This window comes from Mustela erminea, chromosome 4, assembly GCF_009829155.1.
Source record: "Mustela erminea isolate mMusErm1 chromosome 4, mMusErm1.Pri, whole genome shotgun sequence".
Lineage (NCBI taxonomy): Eukaryota > Metazoa > Chordata > Mammalia > Carnivora > Mustelidae > Mustela > Mustela erminea.
This window is the reverse complement of record NC_045617.1, coordinates 68,511,419-68,529,194: the sequence shown is the minus strand read 5'-3', so window position 1 is coordinate 68,529,194 and position 17,776 is coordinate 68,511,419. Positions and strand designations below refer to the sequence as shown.

Here is a 17,776-nt window from a genome sequence, read left to right as displayed (position 1 = left end):
GCAAAAATCTCCCACCCTTGGTATCTAACCAGCTTCAACCTCTGATCATTCTGGCCTGCCTTCAGCAAAAATTCTGATAAGCCAGTCTAGCAAGAATTCCCTTTAACCCTGGTGTTTCCTCTTAGTAATTTTCCACCCACTGTCCCACACCCTATTCTTTGGGTGTAGATCCCCACTGGAGTTTGTGGGAGTCAGATTTGAGTCCAATCTCTCCTACAATGCAAGCCGTGCTGTAGTAGCCTCCCTTGAATAAAGTCTGTCTCACTACCTTTAACGAGGGGATGAATAATTTATTCCTTAACACACACACCATGTAGTGATTTTTTTTAAAGATTTTATTTTATTTATTTGACAGAGAGAGATCACAAGTAGGCAGAGAGGTCGGCAGAGAGAGAGAGGGGGAAGCAGGCTCCCTGCTGAGCAGAGAGCCAGATGCAGGGCTCAGTCCTAGGACGCTGAGTTCATGACCCAAGCAGAAGGCAGAAGTCCAACCCACTGAGCCACCTAGGTGCCCCCATGATGTTTTTAAAATAGAGAAATAGTTCAGAAGTAGAGAAACAAATGAGACTTTTTAAAAAGATTTTATGTATTTATTTGAAAGAGAGAGAGAGCAAGAAGATGGGTAGAGGAGGAGGGAGAGAAAAGGAGAGAATCCCAAGCAGACTCTTGCTGAGCACGGAGCCTGGGATGGGGCCCAATCTCACAACCCTGAGTTCATGACCCGAGCTGAAGCTAAGAGTCTGACACTTAATTTCCTGAGCCATCCAGGCACCCCCAAATGAAACTTTTAAAAGCAAGAACTGAGAGGAAGTCAAAAGTAGTACAAGTATCACTGATAGGAAATATCTGTCACTACTGAAGTGGGGCAAGTCAGTTTTAAGGTCTTTATCTGTGGTAATCATTTTTTTTTTAAATAGTCTTTATACTCAGTGTGGTCTCGAACTCAGGACCCCAAGATCAAGAGTCGTACGCTCTATCAACCGAGTCAGCTGGGCACCCTGGTCCTCAACTGTGGGTCCACATGGAAGTATCCATCATCTTTTAGGATTCTCAGGAAAAAGGACCTGGGTAGTTCTACTCACACCTAATATCTCTCCCTGGAGACAACCTAAAATGTTCTTCTCAAGACCAGCAGTTATACTGTATTAGTAAATATCCTTTGGGTGACATGAAAGTACTTCAATTATGCATTTGTTATGCACCTTTGCTTTTCTACCAACAAGTATAGGGAATGAAAACTGTAATGATGGTGAAAAGGAGTCATCTTTATGGAATCATATTGTCCTTCAAGGCACATGTTGAGTCTGGCTAATTGTTCACAGTTGGATCTAGGACATGGTGTGTCAGGGAATGTGGAGAGAAGAACTCAGAAGAAAGCCAGAAAAAGCCAAAACTAAATTTTCCTATTCTAAATTATCTAAATAACTAAATTATCCTGTTCCTGTTCTCAGGAACAGTCTGCCCTCTTTCTGCTCCTCTTCTTTTCCCTCCCACAATGTAATCCCATGTAGGAGAGGAAGAGGACATGGTTGTTACAAGTATTCATGTATTTTCCAATCTGGCAGGTAAAGCAAAGTTTCTGTTTGTTTCTTAATGTTTTACAGAAGAATCTCTAGAAGGATTTTCACCAAACATTAATGATCCAACTTAAATCATAGACATTGTAGTGTGGATGAAATTTATTTGGCAGGACTCTAGGGAAACTTTTAGAAAAAGTGATTAAAACAAGTACAGGGAGAAGCCCTGTGATTGCTGGCTGTTAATGTAGACACATCATGCAGAGGAAGAAAGTAGAGACAAGGAAACAGGAAATCATTTCAAATATAAACCACAAAGTGAAAAATCACAAGAATAAAAGCACAAATTGCATATGATGATTTGTAATCAACTGCTTCTCCTATGGTTAGCTCTTTATAACAAGCTTCAGGGTGTCAGGAAATGACTAAGTAATTTATGTAATGATGGTTAATAATTCTCCCAAGTCAAATGATAAACTGGACTTCTAGTTGATAGTAAAGTCCAACCTTCTGTCCCACTTCTACCATGGGTCCACAGCCCACAACGATCTTCTTTTGTCTGAATTTTATTTTTTTTTTTATTTTTTTTAAAGATTTTATTTATGTATTTGACAGACAGAGATCACAAGCAGGCAGAGAGGCAGGCAGAAAGAGAGGAGGAAGCAGGCTCCCCGCTGAGCAGAGAGCCTGATGTGGGGCTCGATCTCAGGACCCTGGGATCATGACCTGAGCCGAAGGCAGAGGCTTAAACCACTGAGCCACCCAGGCGCCCCCTCTTGTCTGAATTTTAGAGTGGAATCAACAGCCAAAACCATTAACACTTGATTTTTGCTATTTCTTATATTGGTTTATTATTGTCTTGTGTGTGTAAATAGAGGCCAACCTATTCTGAAATGTTTCATATTTCTTTTGTATATTTCCCCCCAGTCAAATGGGAGTGTTGATTGACAGAGTTCACAATTAATAAGTGATTGATTGATTGATCAAAATACTGAATGTAATTCTTGTGCAGATTACAAAACACTTATCTAGATTACTGAAATTTAATAAAATAATTAATGTGAAGTATGAGGCCAAAATAATAAGTCTCACTTTCAATACTCTCTTCACTTTTATAATAGCTTTTTATTATTATTATTAATGTGCTTCAGGAAACAGATTTGCATTTTCTGAGTGAGAGTTAAATATTTTGCCTGACAATATGTACTTAAGAGCATTCCGAAACCACGGATAAAAAAAACCATGAATAAGGGGATTGCAGGTAGAGTTGAAGTATCCAAGCCACACTAAAAGATCAAGTACTATTATGGGAGTGGAATAGTCTAAATATGGGTCTATCAAAACAGCAAGAAAGCAAGGCAGCCAGCAAGCTAGAAAGACCCCCATTACTATACCTAAGGTCTTAGCTGCTTTCCTGTCCTTTTTCTTAGATATGTTTTTTTTCACTTCCCCCTTTACGTTTTCAGGCATGTTGCTGATAACTCTAGCATGTCGTTTGGAAACAATAAAGATTTTGCCGTAAATACCAACCATGATGGAGCCTGGAGTAAAGAAACAAGTAGTAAACAATATTGTCCCCCAAAATTTGTTGAAAGTAAGTGCACAGAAACGGAAACAAGCAACAAGAATCTCATAATTCTGCATACCAGCAACGTTGGCCTCAGACAGAACTAAACTAAAAGAGAAAAGAGCAGGGGCTGACCAGCAAAATGCCAACAGTCGCTTTATCATAGAGGTTGTCATGGTGGCCGAGTAGTGCAAAGGGTAACACACAGCATAAAATCGATCAATAGCAATGGAGCACAGGTGGAAAATGGAGGTTAGGCTTAGCATCATGTCAAAGCTTGCATGGAATTTACAAAAGCCATCCCCAAAATACCAGCAGCTCTCCACTGATCGTACCATGCTATACGGCATAATGACAAAACCCAGCAGGAAGTCAGTGGTTGCCATGGAGAGGATCAGAAAATTTGTGGGACAGTGAAGCTGCTTGAAATGTGATATGGAGATCATTATAACCAAGTTTCCAAAGATAGTGATAAACATGGCTGCGGTCATAATAGAATACATTATCACTCGGACATGCAAAGAACGGCTGATGGGAGGGCAAGATTTATTTCCAAATTTTGGACAACTGGATAAGTCTTCAGGAATATAAGTTAGGTCCATGGTGCTTTATCATTTCTAATTCCGTTCTCTAGAAAGATGATTCAATGTTTCTTCTCTTCTTAAAATGATTACAGAAATTTCAGCTCCTAAAAGTGCAATAAGGTTCAAAGTCATCTGTTATTAATTCATTTCCATCTTTATTTATTTAATAAAATTATAAAATTGTGATGGTTTTCTGAGTTATTTGCTGCAGTAGGAAAGGAAAATTTTCAACTGCTTATTCTTTCCTGTTCTGTTTTATTCTATTCCACCCATCTGTTTGTTTATCCAACATGAGTTTATCTATTGAGTGCTCTGTTCTTTTTAATGTATTGGAAGCTTCTCAAGAGTTTATTCCACTTCTATAGGTATCTATAAATAGTCAAACTCATGAAGCAGAGAATACAATACTGGTTACCAGAATGGGGGAGGGAGAAGTTATTGTGCCATGAGTATAAACTTTCAGTTATGCTGGATGAATAAATTTCTAGAGATCTGTTATACAACATAGTCCCTCTTGTTAATAACATGGTATTGTGTACTTCAAAATATGTTAAGATGGTAAATCTCATGTAAGTGTTCCTAACACCCACATATACAAACAACTAAAACTAAAAAAGAAAACAAAAAGGCAGGGGGACAGAAGGTTTTGGCTATGTCCGTTACCTTGATTATGGTGATGGTATCACAGGTTTTGTATATGTCCAAACTAATGAAATTGTCCAGCTTGTATATCAATTTCACCTCAATAAAGCTGTTTTTAAAAAAAGAATTTATGGTTAACTTTTACCTTGAGCAATGACATTTCTAGAGACTCTTTTGAACTACAACAAGTTAACATCCCTCATCATAAAAATACTTAATTCATGAAAGCTACGTGAAATCACAATGTTTTTCTTCACACATTCTTTCAATAATTTCACATTTTCTCTTTAAAGAGTCTGCAGGTGTTATAAGAGTTATAAATGGCATATGGCAGTTGAAATATAAGGAAAATCATGTACCTATGGGTCAAATCTGGGTCAATTCTTCATAGTTTCTCTACTCTCTACTCTCTTCATCCCCTCCTCTCTGTCCTTTAATGCCCTCTCCTCTTTGTTCCCCTTCCCTATGTTTCTTGAGTTTTGTCACTCTTCTGAAATTCTAACTACTGGAACCATGTCATAAGTTCCATCCCTGAGTGATCCATAAGGTTCACAAATTTCATGTTCATAGACTTAGGCCAGTCAAATCTCATGTGATTCTTACTGGTTACAGTGGGCTGAACAAGAGATAATGGATAAATGGGCATAAATCCAAACTCTTAGTAAGTTATTGCACCTTCTTTGCTATTTACTTTGGGATATAGGCTATCATGAAAAGTCATTTCAATGGCTGGTTCTGGCGATGTTTGATACTGTGCAGAGTTGGGGATTTTCTTCCAGCTGAAACTCTCATAATCATAAATTTAATACTGTATGGAAAGCACAGACTCACAAACTTGTACAGTATGTAAGTTCATGATGATTAGTATACTTTAAGTGTATTATTGCCCAAGAAACTCCCTGTCATACCTAAATCATACATATGAACTTAATGATGACAGCCAGGACATTGAAACATCATATGAATGTTGCATATAAATAACTGCTCCATTTTTTTTTTTAAGGATTGAGAGGATTCTAGGAGGTGTTTCAACAAGTGATCAAATTTTCCACCATACACATTACTACTTATATAAGGGAAACTTCACGTAATTTCAGAACTGGAGAAGACTTCAAATGGAGTGTTTACATAAGACATATTATGGGATGCAGTTTCTAGCCTCCTAGCTGTTTTACATCCTACAGTATGGCTTTGAAATCAGACCAACCTGGTTTGATGATTGGCTCAACCACTTATTAACCATATTACTTTAGACAAGTTTCTCAGTGTCCCTGAGCCTCAGTTTCCTCTAAAATGGGGACGCTGTCTCTGAAGGTATTTTAAACCAGTTACATTATTTTTACCTTCCTCCCTGATTTTCCTCCCAACAATTACAGCATCTCTTCCAAGTTTGCTTTATTTTGAATCTTCCATGTAATCTATTATGTTGAATCACAGACCTCTATGAAGTTGCCATTTTTGTAAGTAAAAAATGTTCAAATATTAATAAGTTCAAAGAATTTACTATTGGGAACTTTTTCTTTTTCCCTCTTAAGTTTCATATGGAAGAATGGACTGATAAAAAGGTTGGCATATCCTCAGTCACATACATGTGCTAGAAGTCAGATTTTCAATGTAAGATTATATTATGGAGGTAAAGTTTATTAAAAAGAATCTTCAGTGAGCACATTTATTTTAGCAGGAGGAAAAGGTAGCCCAAGCAAATTATAGGTTCAGAATCTAATTTTCATAACTTTAAAGTACAAATATCATATAAGATTTAGTAGAAAATTGGAAATTTACAATCCACAGTTCTAACAGAAAGAGGCAAGTATTTGTACATGCTACCTGTAAATGTACCAACTAATATTAGTATCACCATTGCTAGAAAACATTCCCTTGTTCTGGAACCTGTGTGGTAAAGAACTTAAAATTGCCATTACTATTCTGTGTATGTATGTACAGATATATAAATTAATCTAAATTAAGATTTTCCTCATTTTTTTTAAGTAGGCTCCATGCCCAGCGTGGAGCCCATGACCTTGAGATCAAGACCTGAGCCAGACACCTAACTGACTGAGCCACCCAGGCACCCTATGATTTTTCTCATTTTTAATTGTTGAGAAAATATCAGGGATGAAGGATCAACAAAAGAAGATATGAGTAACTGGTATTGTTGTTCTTTAATACACTTACTCAATTACTTTAATACACTTACTCAAATTAAATGTAATAAGAAGGAAATTTTAAAGTTTTTTTATTTGAACACAAATTTGGATAATGTTTATAAATAATGTGCTTTCTTTCTTTTTCTCCTTTAAACTCTGATTGCCCTGCAATTTAAGGCCGAAGTGTAAAGTGTCTGAAGTATTTCAGCTGATTGCTCAACTGCTTAAGAGAACCACATAAAATTTCAAACTAACCTCTTAAAACATACACTCTGAATGTCTGCTCATGGTGTACCAGTAAGACAGTCTCTTATCAAAACCCATACCAATTTAAAGACCTAACTAATATTAACAATGACTGTTATTCCTCTTACCACAGGTCAGAAAATGTCCATTTTTAACATAATCTTCTAAGAAATTGATCTTAAACTGCAAAGTCTCAAATATGAATTCTGTTTTTCATGCTTCAAAATTATTCTTAGCCTAAAAGCAAATTCCACCCAGAGAGCAGATTTGTGTGAATTTCTGATTGAAATTGTCAAATCAAGACAGCTGGGTGACAGTACAAGCATATATAGTATAATAGAAAAAATAAGCCAAGGTTTGAAATTTATGAAAAGTCATGATATTGGATCTTTTCTGGTTAATTCCTTAACATCTAATATGAACTATAATGAATATTGAAAGCCTGCAATCACAAAGACTCTGGAAGAGGTTTCGGGGATGATAAGTAGTCCGTATTCAAATGTAACACTGAAAACTAAAATAGAAGAAAAAGGGTTCTGTTAAGTCCACTTTATAACTTTCTATAGCACTTTATACATCATGACATCAAAAAGTAAAAGTAATATCTGGCATATGAATGACTGATTTATTCCAAATGGCTCACAATTCATAAGTCAGCCTTATAAAACCACATGGCTCAGGCCACAGGCAGAGATGACCTCTTGAAATGTTGTCTTCTCAAAAGTAGTTGAGATCAGGAAACACATTTCAAGTGACAATAAATACACATGGGGAACAGGCAGAATAAACTTCATTTCAGAGAGCAGGGCAGAAAGAAGAGTGAAAATGAAAAGCACAGCAAAACATCTTTCTTATAATTAGTTATCAACGATGGCATCTCGAACAGAAGAATCTTTACTAAATCTAGGCACCAGAGAATGTGTTCAAAGTAGAGGCTCCAAGAGGAATTGAGCTGAATAAATCTTTTATCAAGATGACAGATATAAGGGAAAGAGTCTGAGAAAACACCTTGGCTAGAGCACCAGAACATGATTTTGCAGGCTGTAAATTTATGTTTTCAGCATCTGTTGCCTTTCCTGCCTTCAGTCGCAATAGCACAGCCACTTCTGCCCACAGTCTTTTCCATGTTGCCTCCTGAATGCCCACCACGTGGCTTGGCCAGCACCCCCTTTCCTCTGTCTGATTGCCTGTCCTTTCATCTCTAAGCACTTCAAGGCTCAACAAAACTACCATTTCTTTCCAGAAACCTTTTTTGGCTCTACCAGTGGGAGTTAACCTCATGAAATTATAGACTGTTGGGGTGGCCAAAGGTGGTAGAGCTAGGTGATTCTGCTTCCTCATTTTACAGCTGACTTTGCTTTCAAATACCTTTGTTTCCTTCTTCTGGTACAATTCTTTTTTAAAAACAGCCTTATCTTAATGATAAATTAATTTCTTTCTCTTTCTTTCTTTCAAGATTTTATTTATTTATTTGAGAGAAAGAGCGAAAGAGCACAAGGCCAGGGAGGGGCAGAGGGTGAGGGAGAAGCAGGACCTCCACTGAGCAGGAAGCCCAAAGTGAGGTTCAATCCCAGGACCCTGGGATCATGACCTGAGCTGAAGGCAGGCATTTAACCTGCTGAGGCCCCTTAGGTGCCCCTTAACCATAAGTTTCTTGAAAGATTTCTGTATCTATCCCCATTAATCTTCCAACTCTTGCAACACTTTAGACAGAGCTGTGTACATGGCAGGTATGTAGGAACCCCTTACTCAGTTAAATGCAAGGACACTAATCCCAACACATCATGAAACCTGGTTAATGAGCATCTCCACTCATGGTATTAAGAGACATCTGGTTTAAGTAAGATTAAAATATTAGGAAAACAGTAAATCCTCTTCAGAAAGTAGCTAATAAACTTCCTCCCAAAACAAACAGTATTTTGTTGAATGAAATGCAGCCCACAATGAAAATTTTGTGTGTCTTAAAGTTTCTAAATTACTTGACAACACATTCCCACTATACCTAAGTCCTTGAAGGAACTATTGCCATTAAAGGCTGTAACCAACATTAAAACATAGGTCTTTCAGCTCCTGTCCAGTGACTCTCCCACCACATTTTACTTTCTCTAATTATCGTAACATTTTACTCCTGATCTATTTGGAAAGCATGAAAGTTTATGGCTTCATCTGCTTATCATTTTTCCCTCTTAGCCTTACTAATCAAAGTATCATCCATGAACCAGCCACATCGTCATCTCCTGGGAATATTTTGGGATTAAATAATCCCAGATTAAAAAATCTTAAGCCATCCTAAAGTGTACATCTTAGCAAGATACCTATATTATTTTTATGCCCAATGAATTCCATAATAACAATTCTAGACTAAAGAGAAACTGCATTTTTAGTTTGGACACTCTCAGTATCTGAAATGACTGAATGATTTAGAGCAGCAAAGAGCAACTGAATACCTTTAATCAATGTTGGTGGCAAGAGAAAAATACAAAAAATGAAATAGGTAGTGAATTAAGTAGTATATTACAGGAATTGTTTATTAAATTATAATATTAAAATGAAGAGTACATTTTAGCATTTGAGACACAAAAATACCTTTCATTTATTAAATCATATTTGGCATGGTTTTTGAATTTTACAAAAACATTTTTTATATGTCACCACATAGAAATTTACAAACCTTGCCAAACAAAATTTAATGAAAATTTTAAGAAGTTTCTTTTACTTAAATATCATAAGAATCATTTTCCAGTCAGGAAAAAACCCCTACGTCCTCTACTGCAACAATTTCTGGTTCTCTATAAAATTTAATTATCTCTGTTCAATTATTTTGAAAAAGAGAATAAGTTAGCACTTAAAATAAAAGGATAGTACATTTCCAATTCTTAGTATTGACCCAGTACCTTCCCTCTCCTGAAAAGTTAGTTGTGAACCATGAGTCTCTTCTGGTGGCTTTGCAGGTATGAGATCAGGAAATTCTAGGAAGTGTAGTGTTGAGGACTGAGATATCTGATTCATATAACTTTGCCTCTGCTCTCAAGAGACCTGAAATAGAGAACTCCGATACAGGAGCTCCAAGAGAGGAGCTAAGTACAGAGCCCCAGTGGGATTGCTCTTCTAACTCTCTTTCTTGGAGGATATTGAAATTGTGTGTGTGTGTGTGTGTGTGTGTGTGTGTGTGTGTGTGTGTGTGTGTGTGTTTTAAAGATTTTTTTTATTTATTTGACAGAGAGAGACACAGCAAGAAAGGGAACACAAGCAGAGAGAGTGGGAGAGAGAGAAGCAGGGTTCCCACTGAGCAGGGAGCTTGATGCGGGGCTCAATCCCAGGACCCTGGGATCATGACCTGAGCTGAAGGCAGACACTTACGGACTGAGCCACCCAGGTGGCCCGTGTGTGTTTTTATTCTGTTATGTTAGTCATTTACAGTACATCATTAGTCTTTGATATAGAGTTCCATGATTCATTGTTTGCATATAACACCCAGTGCTCCATGCAATACACGCCCTCCTTAATGCCCATTACAAGGCTAACCCATTCCCCTACTTACCTCCCCTTTAAAATCCTCAGTTTGTTTCTTGGAGTCCATAGTCTCTCATGGTTTGTCTCCCGCTCCGATTCGCCCCCCCTTCATTTTTCCCTTCATTCTCCTAATGTCTTCCATGCTATTCTTTATGTTCCACAAATAAGTGAAACCATATGATAATTGACTTTCTCTGCTTGACTTATTTCACTTAGCGTAATCTTCTCCAGAACCATCCATGTTTATGTAAAATTCCTCCTTTCTGATGGCTGAGTAATAGTCTATTGTATATATGGACCACATCTTCTTTTTATAAAGGTACTCTTTTTAAAGATTTTATTTATTTACTTGACAGACAGAGATCACAAGTATGCAGAGAGGCAGACAGACAGAGAGAGGAGGAAGCAGACTCCCCACTGAGAAGAGAGCCCAATGTGGTGCTCGATCCCAGGACCCTGCAATCATGACCTGAGCTGAAGACAGAGGCTTTAACCCACTGAGTCACCCAGGTGCCCAGACCACATCTTCTTTATCCATTCATCTGTTGAAGAGCATCTCAGCTCTTTCCACCATTTGGCTATTGTGGACATTGATGCTATGTACTTTGTGGTACATATGGCCCTTCTTTTCACTACATTTTTATCTTTGGGGTAAATACCCAATAGCGCAATTGCAGGGTTATAGGGTAGCTCTATTTAATTTTTTGAGGAAACTCTGCACTGTTTTCCAAGTGGCTGTACCAACTTTTATTCCCACCAATAGTATAAAAGTGTTCCCCATCTCCATGACCTCTCTAACATTTGTTGTTTTTTGCTTTGTCAATTTTTGCCATTCTAACTGGTATAAGGTGGTATCTCAATGTGGTTTTGATTTGAATTTTCCTGGAGGCTAATGATGATGAACATTTTTCCTTGGGTCTGTTAGTCATTTATCTTCTTTTGAGAAGTGTCTGTTAATGTCTTCTGCCCATTTTTTTTACTTGATTACTTGTTTTTTGGATGTTGAGTTTGAGAAGTTCTTTATAGATCTTGAATATCAACCCTTTGTCCATGGTATCATTTGCAAATATCTTCTCCCATTCCATGGGTTGCCTCTTAGTTTTGTTGACTGTTTCTTTTGCTGTGCAGAAGCTTTTTATCTTGGTGAAGTCCCAAAAGTTCATTTTTGCTTTTGATTCCCTTGTCTTTGGAGATGTATTTTTTTTAAAAGTTGCTGTGGCCAAAGTTGAAGAGGTTACTACCTATGTTCCCCTTTAGGATTTTGATGGATTCCTGTTTCACATTGAAGTCTTTCATACATTTTGAGTTTATCTTTCTCTGTGGTGTAAGAGAATGATTGAGTTTCATTCTTCTGTATAGAGCTGTCCAATTTTCCCAGCACCATTCATTGAAGAAACTGTCTTTTTTCCCCTTAGGTATCTTTTCCTGTTTTATCGAAGATTATTTGACCAGAGTTGAGGGTCCATATCTGGGCTCTCTATTCTGTTCCATCTGTCTATGCATCTGCTTTTGTGCCAATACTATGCTGTCTTGGTGATCACAGCTTTGTAAATTAGCTTGAAATCAGGTGATGTGGTGCCCCCAGCTTTGTTTTTCTTTTTCACAATTTCCTTGGTGATTCAGGGTCTTTTCTGGTTCCATACAAATTTTAGGATTGTTTGTTCCAGCACTTTGAAAAATGCAATTAATATTTCTTTAAATTTCTTTTCAGTGTAACAGTATTCATTGTTTTTGCACCACACCCAGTGCTCCATGCAATATGTGCCCTCCCTAAGACCCACCACCTTGTTCCCCCAACCTCCCATCCCCCGCCCCTTCAAGACCCTCAGGTTGTTTTTCAGAGTCCACAGTCTCTCATGGTTCAGCTCCCCTTCCAATTTCCCTCAACTCCCTTCTCCTCTCCATCTCCCCATGTCCTCTATGTTATTTGTTATGCTCCACAAATAAGTGAAACCATATGATACTTGACTCTCTCTGCTTGACTTATTTCACTCAGCAAAATCTCTTCCAGTCCTGTCCATGTTGCTACAAAAGTTGGGTATTCATCCTTTCTGATAGAGGCATAATACTCCATAGTGTATATGGACCACATCTCCCTTATCCATTTGTCTGTTGAAAGGCATTTTGGCTCTTTCCACAGTTTGGCAACCATGGTCATTGCTTCTATAAACATTGGGGTACAGATGGTCCTTCTTTTCACCACATCTGTATTTTAGGGGTAAATACCCAGGAGTGCAATTGCAGGGTCATAGGGAAGCTCTATTTTTAATTTCTTGAGGAATCTCCACACTGTTCTCCAAAGTGGCTACTTGCATTTCCACCAACAGTGGAAGAGGGTTCCCCTTTCTCCACATCCTTTCCAACACATGTTGTTTCCTATCTTGCTAATTTTGGCCATTCTAACTGGTGTAAAGTAGTATCTTAATGTGGTTTTAATTTGAATCTCCCTGAAGGCTAGTGATGATGAACATTTTTTCATGTGTCTGATAGCCATTTGTATGTCTTGATTGGAGAAGTGTCTGTTCATATCTTCTGCCCATTTTTTGATATGATTGTCTGTTTTGTGTGTGTTGAGTTTGAGTTCTTTATAGATCCTGGATATCAATCTTTTGTCTGTACTGTCATTTGCAAATATCTTCTCCCATTCCGTAGGTTGCCTCTTTGTTTTATTGACTGTTTCCTTTGCTGAGCAGAAGCTTTTGATCTTGATGAAGTCTCAAAAGTTCATTTTTGCTTTTGTTTCCTTTGCCTTTGGAGACATATCTTGAAAGAAGTTACTGTGGCTGATACCAAAGAGGTTACTGCCTGTGTTCTCCTCTAGAATTCTGATGGATTCCGGTCTCATGTTGAGGTCTTTTATCCAGAGATACAGTAGAACATGTCATTGAAACTAGAAGCTGATTTTTTGAAAGAATCAATAAGATTGATAAACCATTGGCCACACTAATCCAAAAGAAAAGAGAGAAAGCCCAAAATAATAAAATTATGAATGAAAAGGGAGAGATCACAACTAACACCAAGGAAGTAGAAGCAATCATCAGAAGTTATTATCAACAGTTATATGCCAATAAGCTAAGCAACCAAGATGAAATGGATACATTCCTGGAAAACTATAAACTCCCAAAATTGAACCAGGAAGAAATGGACAACCTGAATAGACTGATATCTAGTAACGAGATTGAAGCAATGATCAAAAACCTCCCAAAACACAAGAGCCCAGGACTTGATGGATTCCCTGGTGAATTCTATCAAACCTTCAAAGAAGAAATAACACCTATTCTCCTGAAGCTTTTTCAAAAAATTGAAGCAGAAGGAAAATTTCCAGACTCTTTTTATGAAGCCAGCATTACCTTGATCCCCAAACCAGGCAAAGACCTTACCACAAAGGAGAATTTCAGACCAATATCACTAGCAAACAGGATCCAACAGTACATTAAAAAGATTATCCACCATGACCAGGTGAGATTCATCCCTGGGCTACAAGGGTGGTTCAACATTCGCAAATCAATCAATGTGATAGAACAAATCAATAAGAGAAGAGAGAAAAACCACATGGTCTTCTCAATCGATGCAGAAAAAGCATTTGACAAAATCCAGCATCCATTCCTTATTAAAACGCTTCAATGTATAGGGATAAAGGGAACATTCCTGAACTTCATAAAATCTATCTATGAAAGACCCACAGCAAATATCATCCTCAATGGGAAAAAGCTTGCAGCCTTCCCGTTGAGATCAGGAACACGACAAGGATGCCCACTCTCACCACTCTTGTTCAACATAGTATTAGAAGTCCTAGCAATAGCAATCAGACAACAAAGAGAAATAAAATGTATCCAAATTGGCAATGAAGAAGTCAAAGTCTCTCTCCTCGCAGATGACATGATTCTTTATATGGAAAACCCAAAAGATTCCACCCCCAAACTAATGGAACTCATACAGCAATTCAGCAACGTGGCAGGATACAAAGTCAATGTACAGAAACCAGTGGCTTTCTTATACACTAACAATGAAAATACAGAAAGGGAAATTAGAGAATTGATTCCATTTACTATAGCACCAAGAACCATAAGATACCTGGGAATAAACCTAACCAAAGAGGTAAAGGATTTGTACTCAAGGAACTACAGAACACTCATGAAAGAAATTGAAGAAGACACAAAAAGATGGAAGACCATTCCATGCTCTTGGATCAGAAGAATAAACATTGTTAAAATGTCTACACTGCCTAGAGCAATCTATACTTTTAATGTCATTCTGATCAAAATTCCACCAGTATTTTTCAACAAGCTGGAGCAAATAATCCTAAAATTTGTATGGAATCAGAAGAGACCCCGAGTTGCTAAGGAAATGTTGAAAAACAAAAATAAAACTGGCGGCATCACATTACCTGATTTCAAGCTTTACTACAAAGCTGTGATCACCAAGACATTGTGGTACTGGCATAAAAAAAGACACATAGACATAGACCAATGGAACAGAGTAGAGAGCCCAGATATGGACCCTCAACTCTATGGGCACATAATCTTCGACAAAACAAGAAAAAATATACAGTGGAAAAAAGTCTCTTCAATAAATGGTGCTGGGAAAACTGGACAGCTATATGTAGAAGAATGAAACTCGACCATCCTCTTACCCCATATCATTAATATTTTGATCGGGATGGCGTTGAAAGTCTAGATTGCTCTGGGCAGCATAGACACTTTAACAATGTTTATTCTTCTGATCCATGAGCTTGGAATATTTTTCCATCTCTTTGTGTCTTCTTTGATTTCTTTCATGAGTGCTCTGTAGTTTCTAGAGTATAGATCCTTTACCACTTTGGTTAGGTTTATTCCAAGGTATCTTATAGCTTTTGGTGCTGTTGTAAATGGAATTGATTCTCTAGTTTCTCTTTCTACAGTTACATTGTTAGTGTATAGGAAAGCAACTGATTTCTGTGTATTGATTTTGTATCCTGTCACATTACTGAATTATTATATGAGTTCTATTAATTTGGGGGTAGAGTCTTTTGGGTTTTCCACATAAAGCATCATGTCATCTGTGAAGAGAGTGTTTGACTTTTTCTTTGCCAATTTGAACACATTTTATTCTTGCTGTTGCTAGGACTTCTAGTATTGTGTTGAACAATAGTGGTGAGAGTGAGCATCCTTGTCATGTTCCTAATCTTAAGGAAAAGTTCTCAGGTTTTCCCCATTGAGAATGATATTCCATGTGGGTTTTTCATAGATGGATTTTATGAAATTGAGGAATGTTCCCTTTATCCCTGTACTCTGAAGAGTTTTAATCAGGAAAGATGCTGTATTTAATCAAATGCTTTTTCTGCATCAATTGAGAGGATCATGTGGTTCTTCTCTGTCCTCTTAATGTGTTCTATCACTTTGATTGATTTGGGAATGTTGAGCCACCTTTGCATTGTAAGGATAAATTCCACCTGGTCATGGTGGATAATCCTTTGAAGGTACTGTTAGATCCTATTAGCTAAGATACTGCTGAGAATTTTGCATCCATATTCACCAGAGACATTGGTCTGAAATTCTCCTTTTTGATGGAGTCTTTGCCTGGTTTGGGCATCAAGGTAATGCTGGTTTTACAGAAAGAGTTTGGAAGTTTTCCTTCTGTTTCTATTTTCTGAAACAAATTCAGAAGAATAGGTATCATTTCTTCTTTGAATGTTTGGTAGAATTCCCCAGAGAATCCATCAGGTCCTATACTCTTGTTTTTGGGAAGGTTTTTGATCCCTCCTTCAATCTTGTTACTGGTTATTGGTCTATTCAGGTTGTCAAATTCTTTCTGTTTCAGTCTTGGTAGCTTATAGGTTTCCAGAAATGCATCCATTTCTTCTAGGTTGCTTAACTTATTGGCATATAACTGTTAATAATAATTTCTGATGATTGTTTCTATTTCCTTTGTGTTAGTCATGATATATACCCTTTCATTCATAATGTTATTAATTTGGGTCTTTTCTCTTTCCTTTTGGGTAAGTTTGGTCAGTAGTTTATCGATCTTACTAATTCTTTCAAAAAACCAGCTTCTAGTTTCATCGATGTGTTCTACTGTATTTCTGGTTTTTAATTCATTGATCTCTGCTCTAATATTAATTATTTCCCTCCTCGTGCATAGGTTAGGCTTAATTTGTTGTTGATTCTCCAGTTCTTTAAGGTGTAAAGATAGTGTGTGTTAGGGATTTCTCTATTTTTTGAGTGAGGCTTGTACAACTATGTATTTCCCCTTTAGGACCACCTTTGTGGTATCCCATAGGTTTTGGACTGAAGTGTTTTCATTCTTGTTGGTTTCCATGAATTGTTTAAGTTCTTCTTTGATTTCCTGGTTGACCCAAACATTCTTGAACAGGATGGTCTTTAGCTTCTAAGTGTTTGAATTTCTTCCAAATTTTTCTTGTGATTGAGTTCCAGTAAGCACTGTGGTCTGAGAATTTGCAGGGAATAATCTCAATCTTTTGGATAAGTTGAGCCCTGATTTGTTGACTCAATATATGGTCTATTCTGGAGAAAATTCCATGTGCGCTCAAGGAGAATGAGTATTCGTTGTTTTAGGGTGGAATGTTCTGTATATATCTATGAGGTCTATTTGGTCCAGTGTGTCATTTAAAACTCTTGTTTTTTGTTTTGTTTTTGTTTTTGTTGATTTTCTGCTTAAATGGTCTATCTGTTGCTGAGACTGGGGTGCTGAGGTATCCTACAATTAATCTGTTATTATCAATATGTCTCTTTATTTTGATTAACAGTTGGCTTATGTAGTTGGCTGCTCCCATGTTGGAGGCATAGATATTTACAACTGTTAGAACTTCTTGTTGGATAGATCTTTTAAGAATTATATAGTGTCTTTCTGTATTTCTAACTACAGTCTTCAGCTGAAAATTCAGTTTGTCTAATATGAGAATTGCTACCCCATCTTTCTTTTGTAGTCTATTGGCATGAAGGATGGTACTAAATCCCTTTACTTTCAGTCTGGATATATCTTTACGTTCAAAATTAGTCTCTTGTAGACAGCATATGAATGGGTCCTGTCTTTTTATCCAATCTGCAACCCTGTGCCATTTTATGGGAGAATTTAGCCCATTCACATTGAGAGTGATTATTGAAAGATATGGTTTTACTGTCTTCCTGTTGTCTGTAGAGTTCCTTGTTTCTATAGATTATCTCTGTAAATTTCTGTTCTATATCATTCTTGGGGGTCTTTCTCCTTTCATAGAACACCCCCCCCTTAATATTTCTTACAGATCCAGCTTCGTGGTCACATATTCTTTCAGTTTTTGCTAGTTTTGAAAGTTCTTTATCTCTCCATCCATTCTAACTGACAGCCTTGCAATATAAAATATTCTTGGCTGCATGTTCTTCTCATTTAGGAAGCTGAAAATATCTTTCCAGCCCTTTCTGGCTTGCCAGGACTCTGTGGACAAGTCTGATGTTATTCTGATGTTCCTCTCTCTGTATGTAAGGAATCTCTTCCCTCTAACCGTCCTTAAGATGATTTCCTTGGTTTTCAGATTTATGAGTTTCGCTATTACATGCCTGGGCATTAGTCTGTTCTCTTTGATCT

General features: G+C 37.3%; 1 protein-coding gene across 1 annotated transcript in view; it reads right to left on the bottom strand.

Moving 5' to 3' along the window:
- Window positions 1–2,654: 2,654 nt before the first annotated feature.
- The window catches only part of LOC116588443 (trace amine-associated receptor 3), a 55,940-nt gene continuing 40,818 nt past the window's right edge, over window positions 2,655–17,776 (bottom strand). The window contains exons 2-3 of the mRNA XM_032339491.1: window positions 4,332–4,419; window positions 2,655–3,772 (exon numbers count right to left, since the gene is read on the bottom strand). Of these exons, the coding sequence (XP_032195382.1) occupies window positions 2,655–3,686 (1,032 nt within the window). The 5' untranslated portion in view covers window positions 3,687–3,772; window positions 4,332–4,419. The remainder of the gene's footprint in view (window positions 3,773–4,331; window positions 4,420–17,776) is intronic.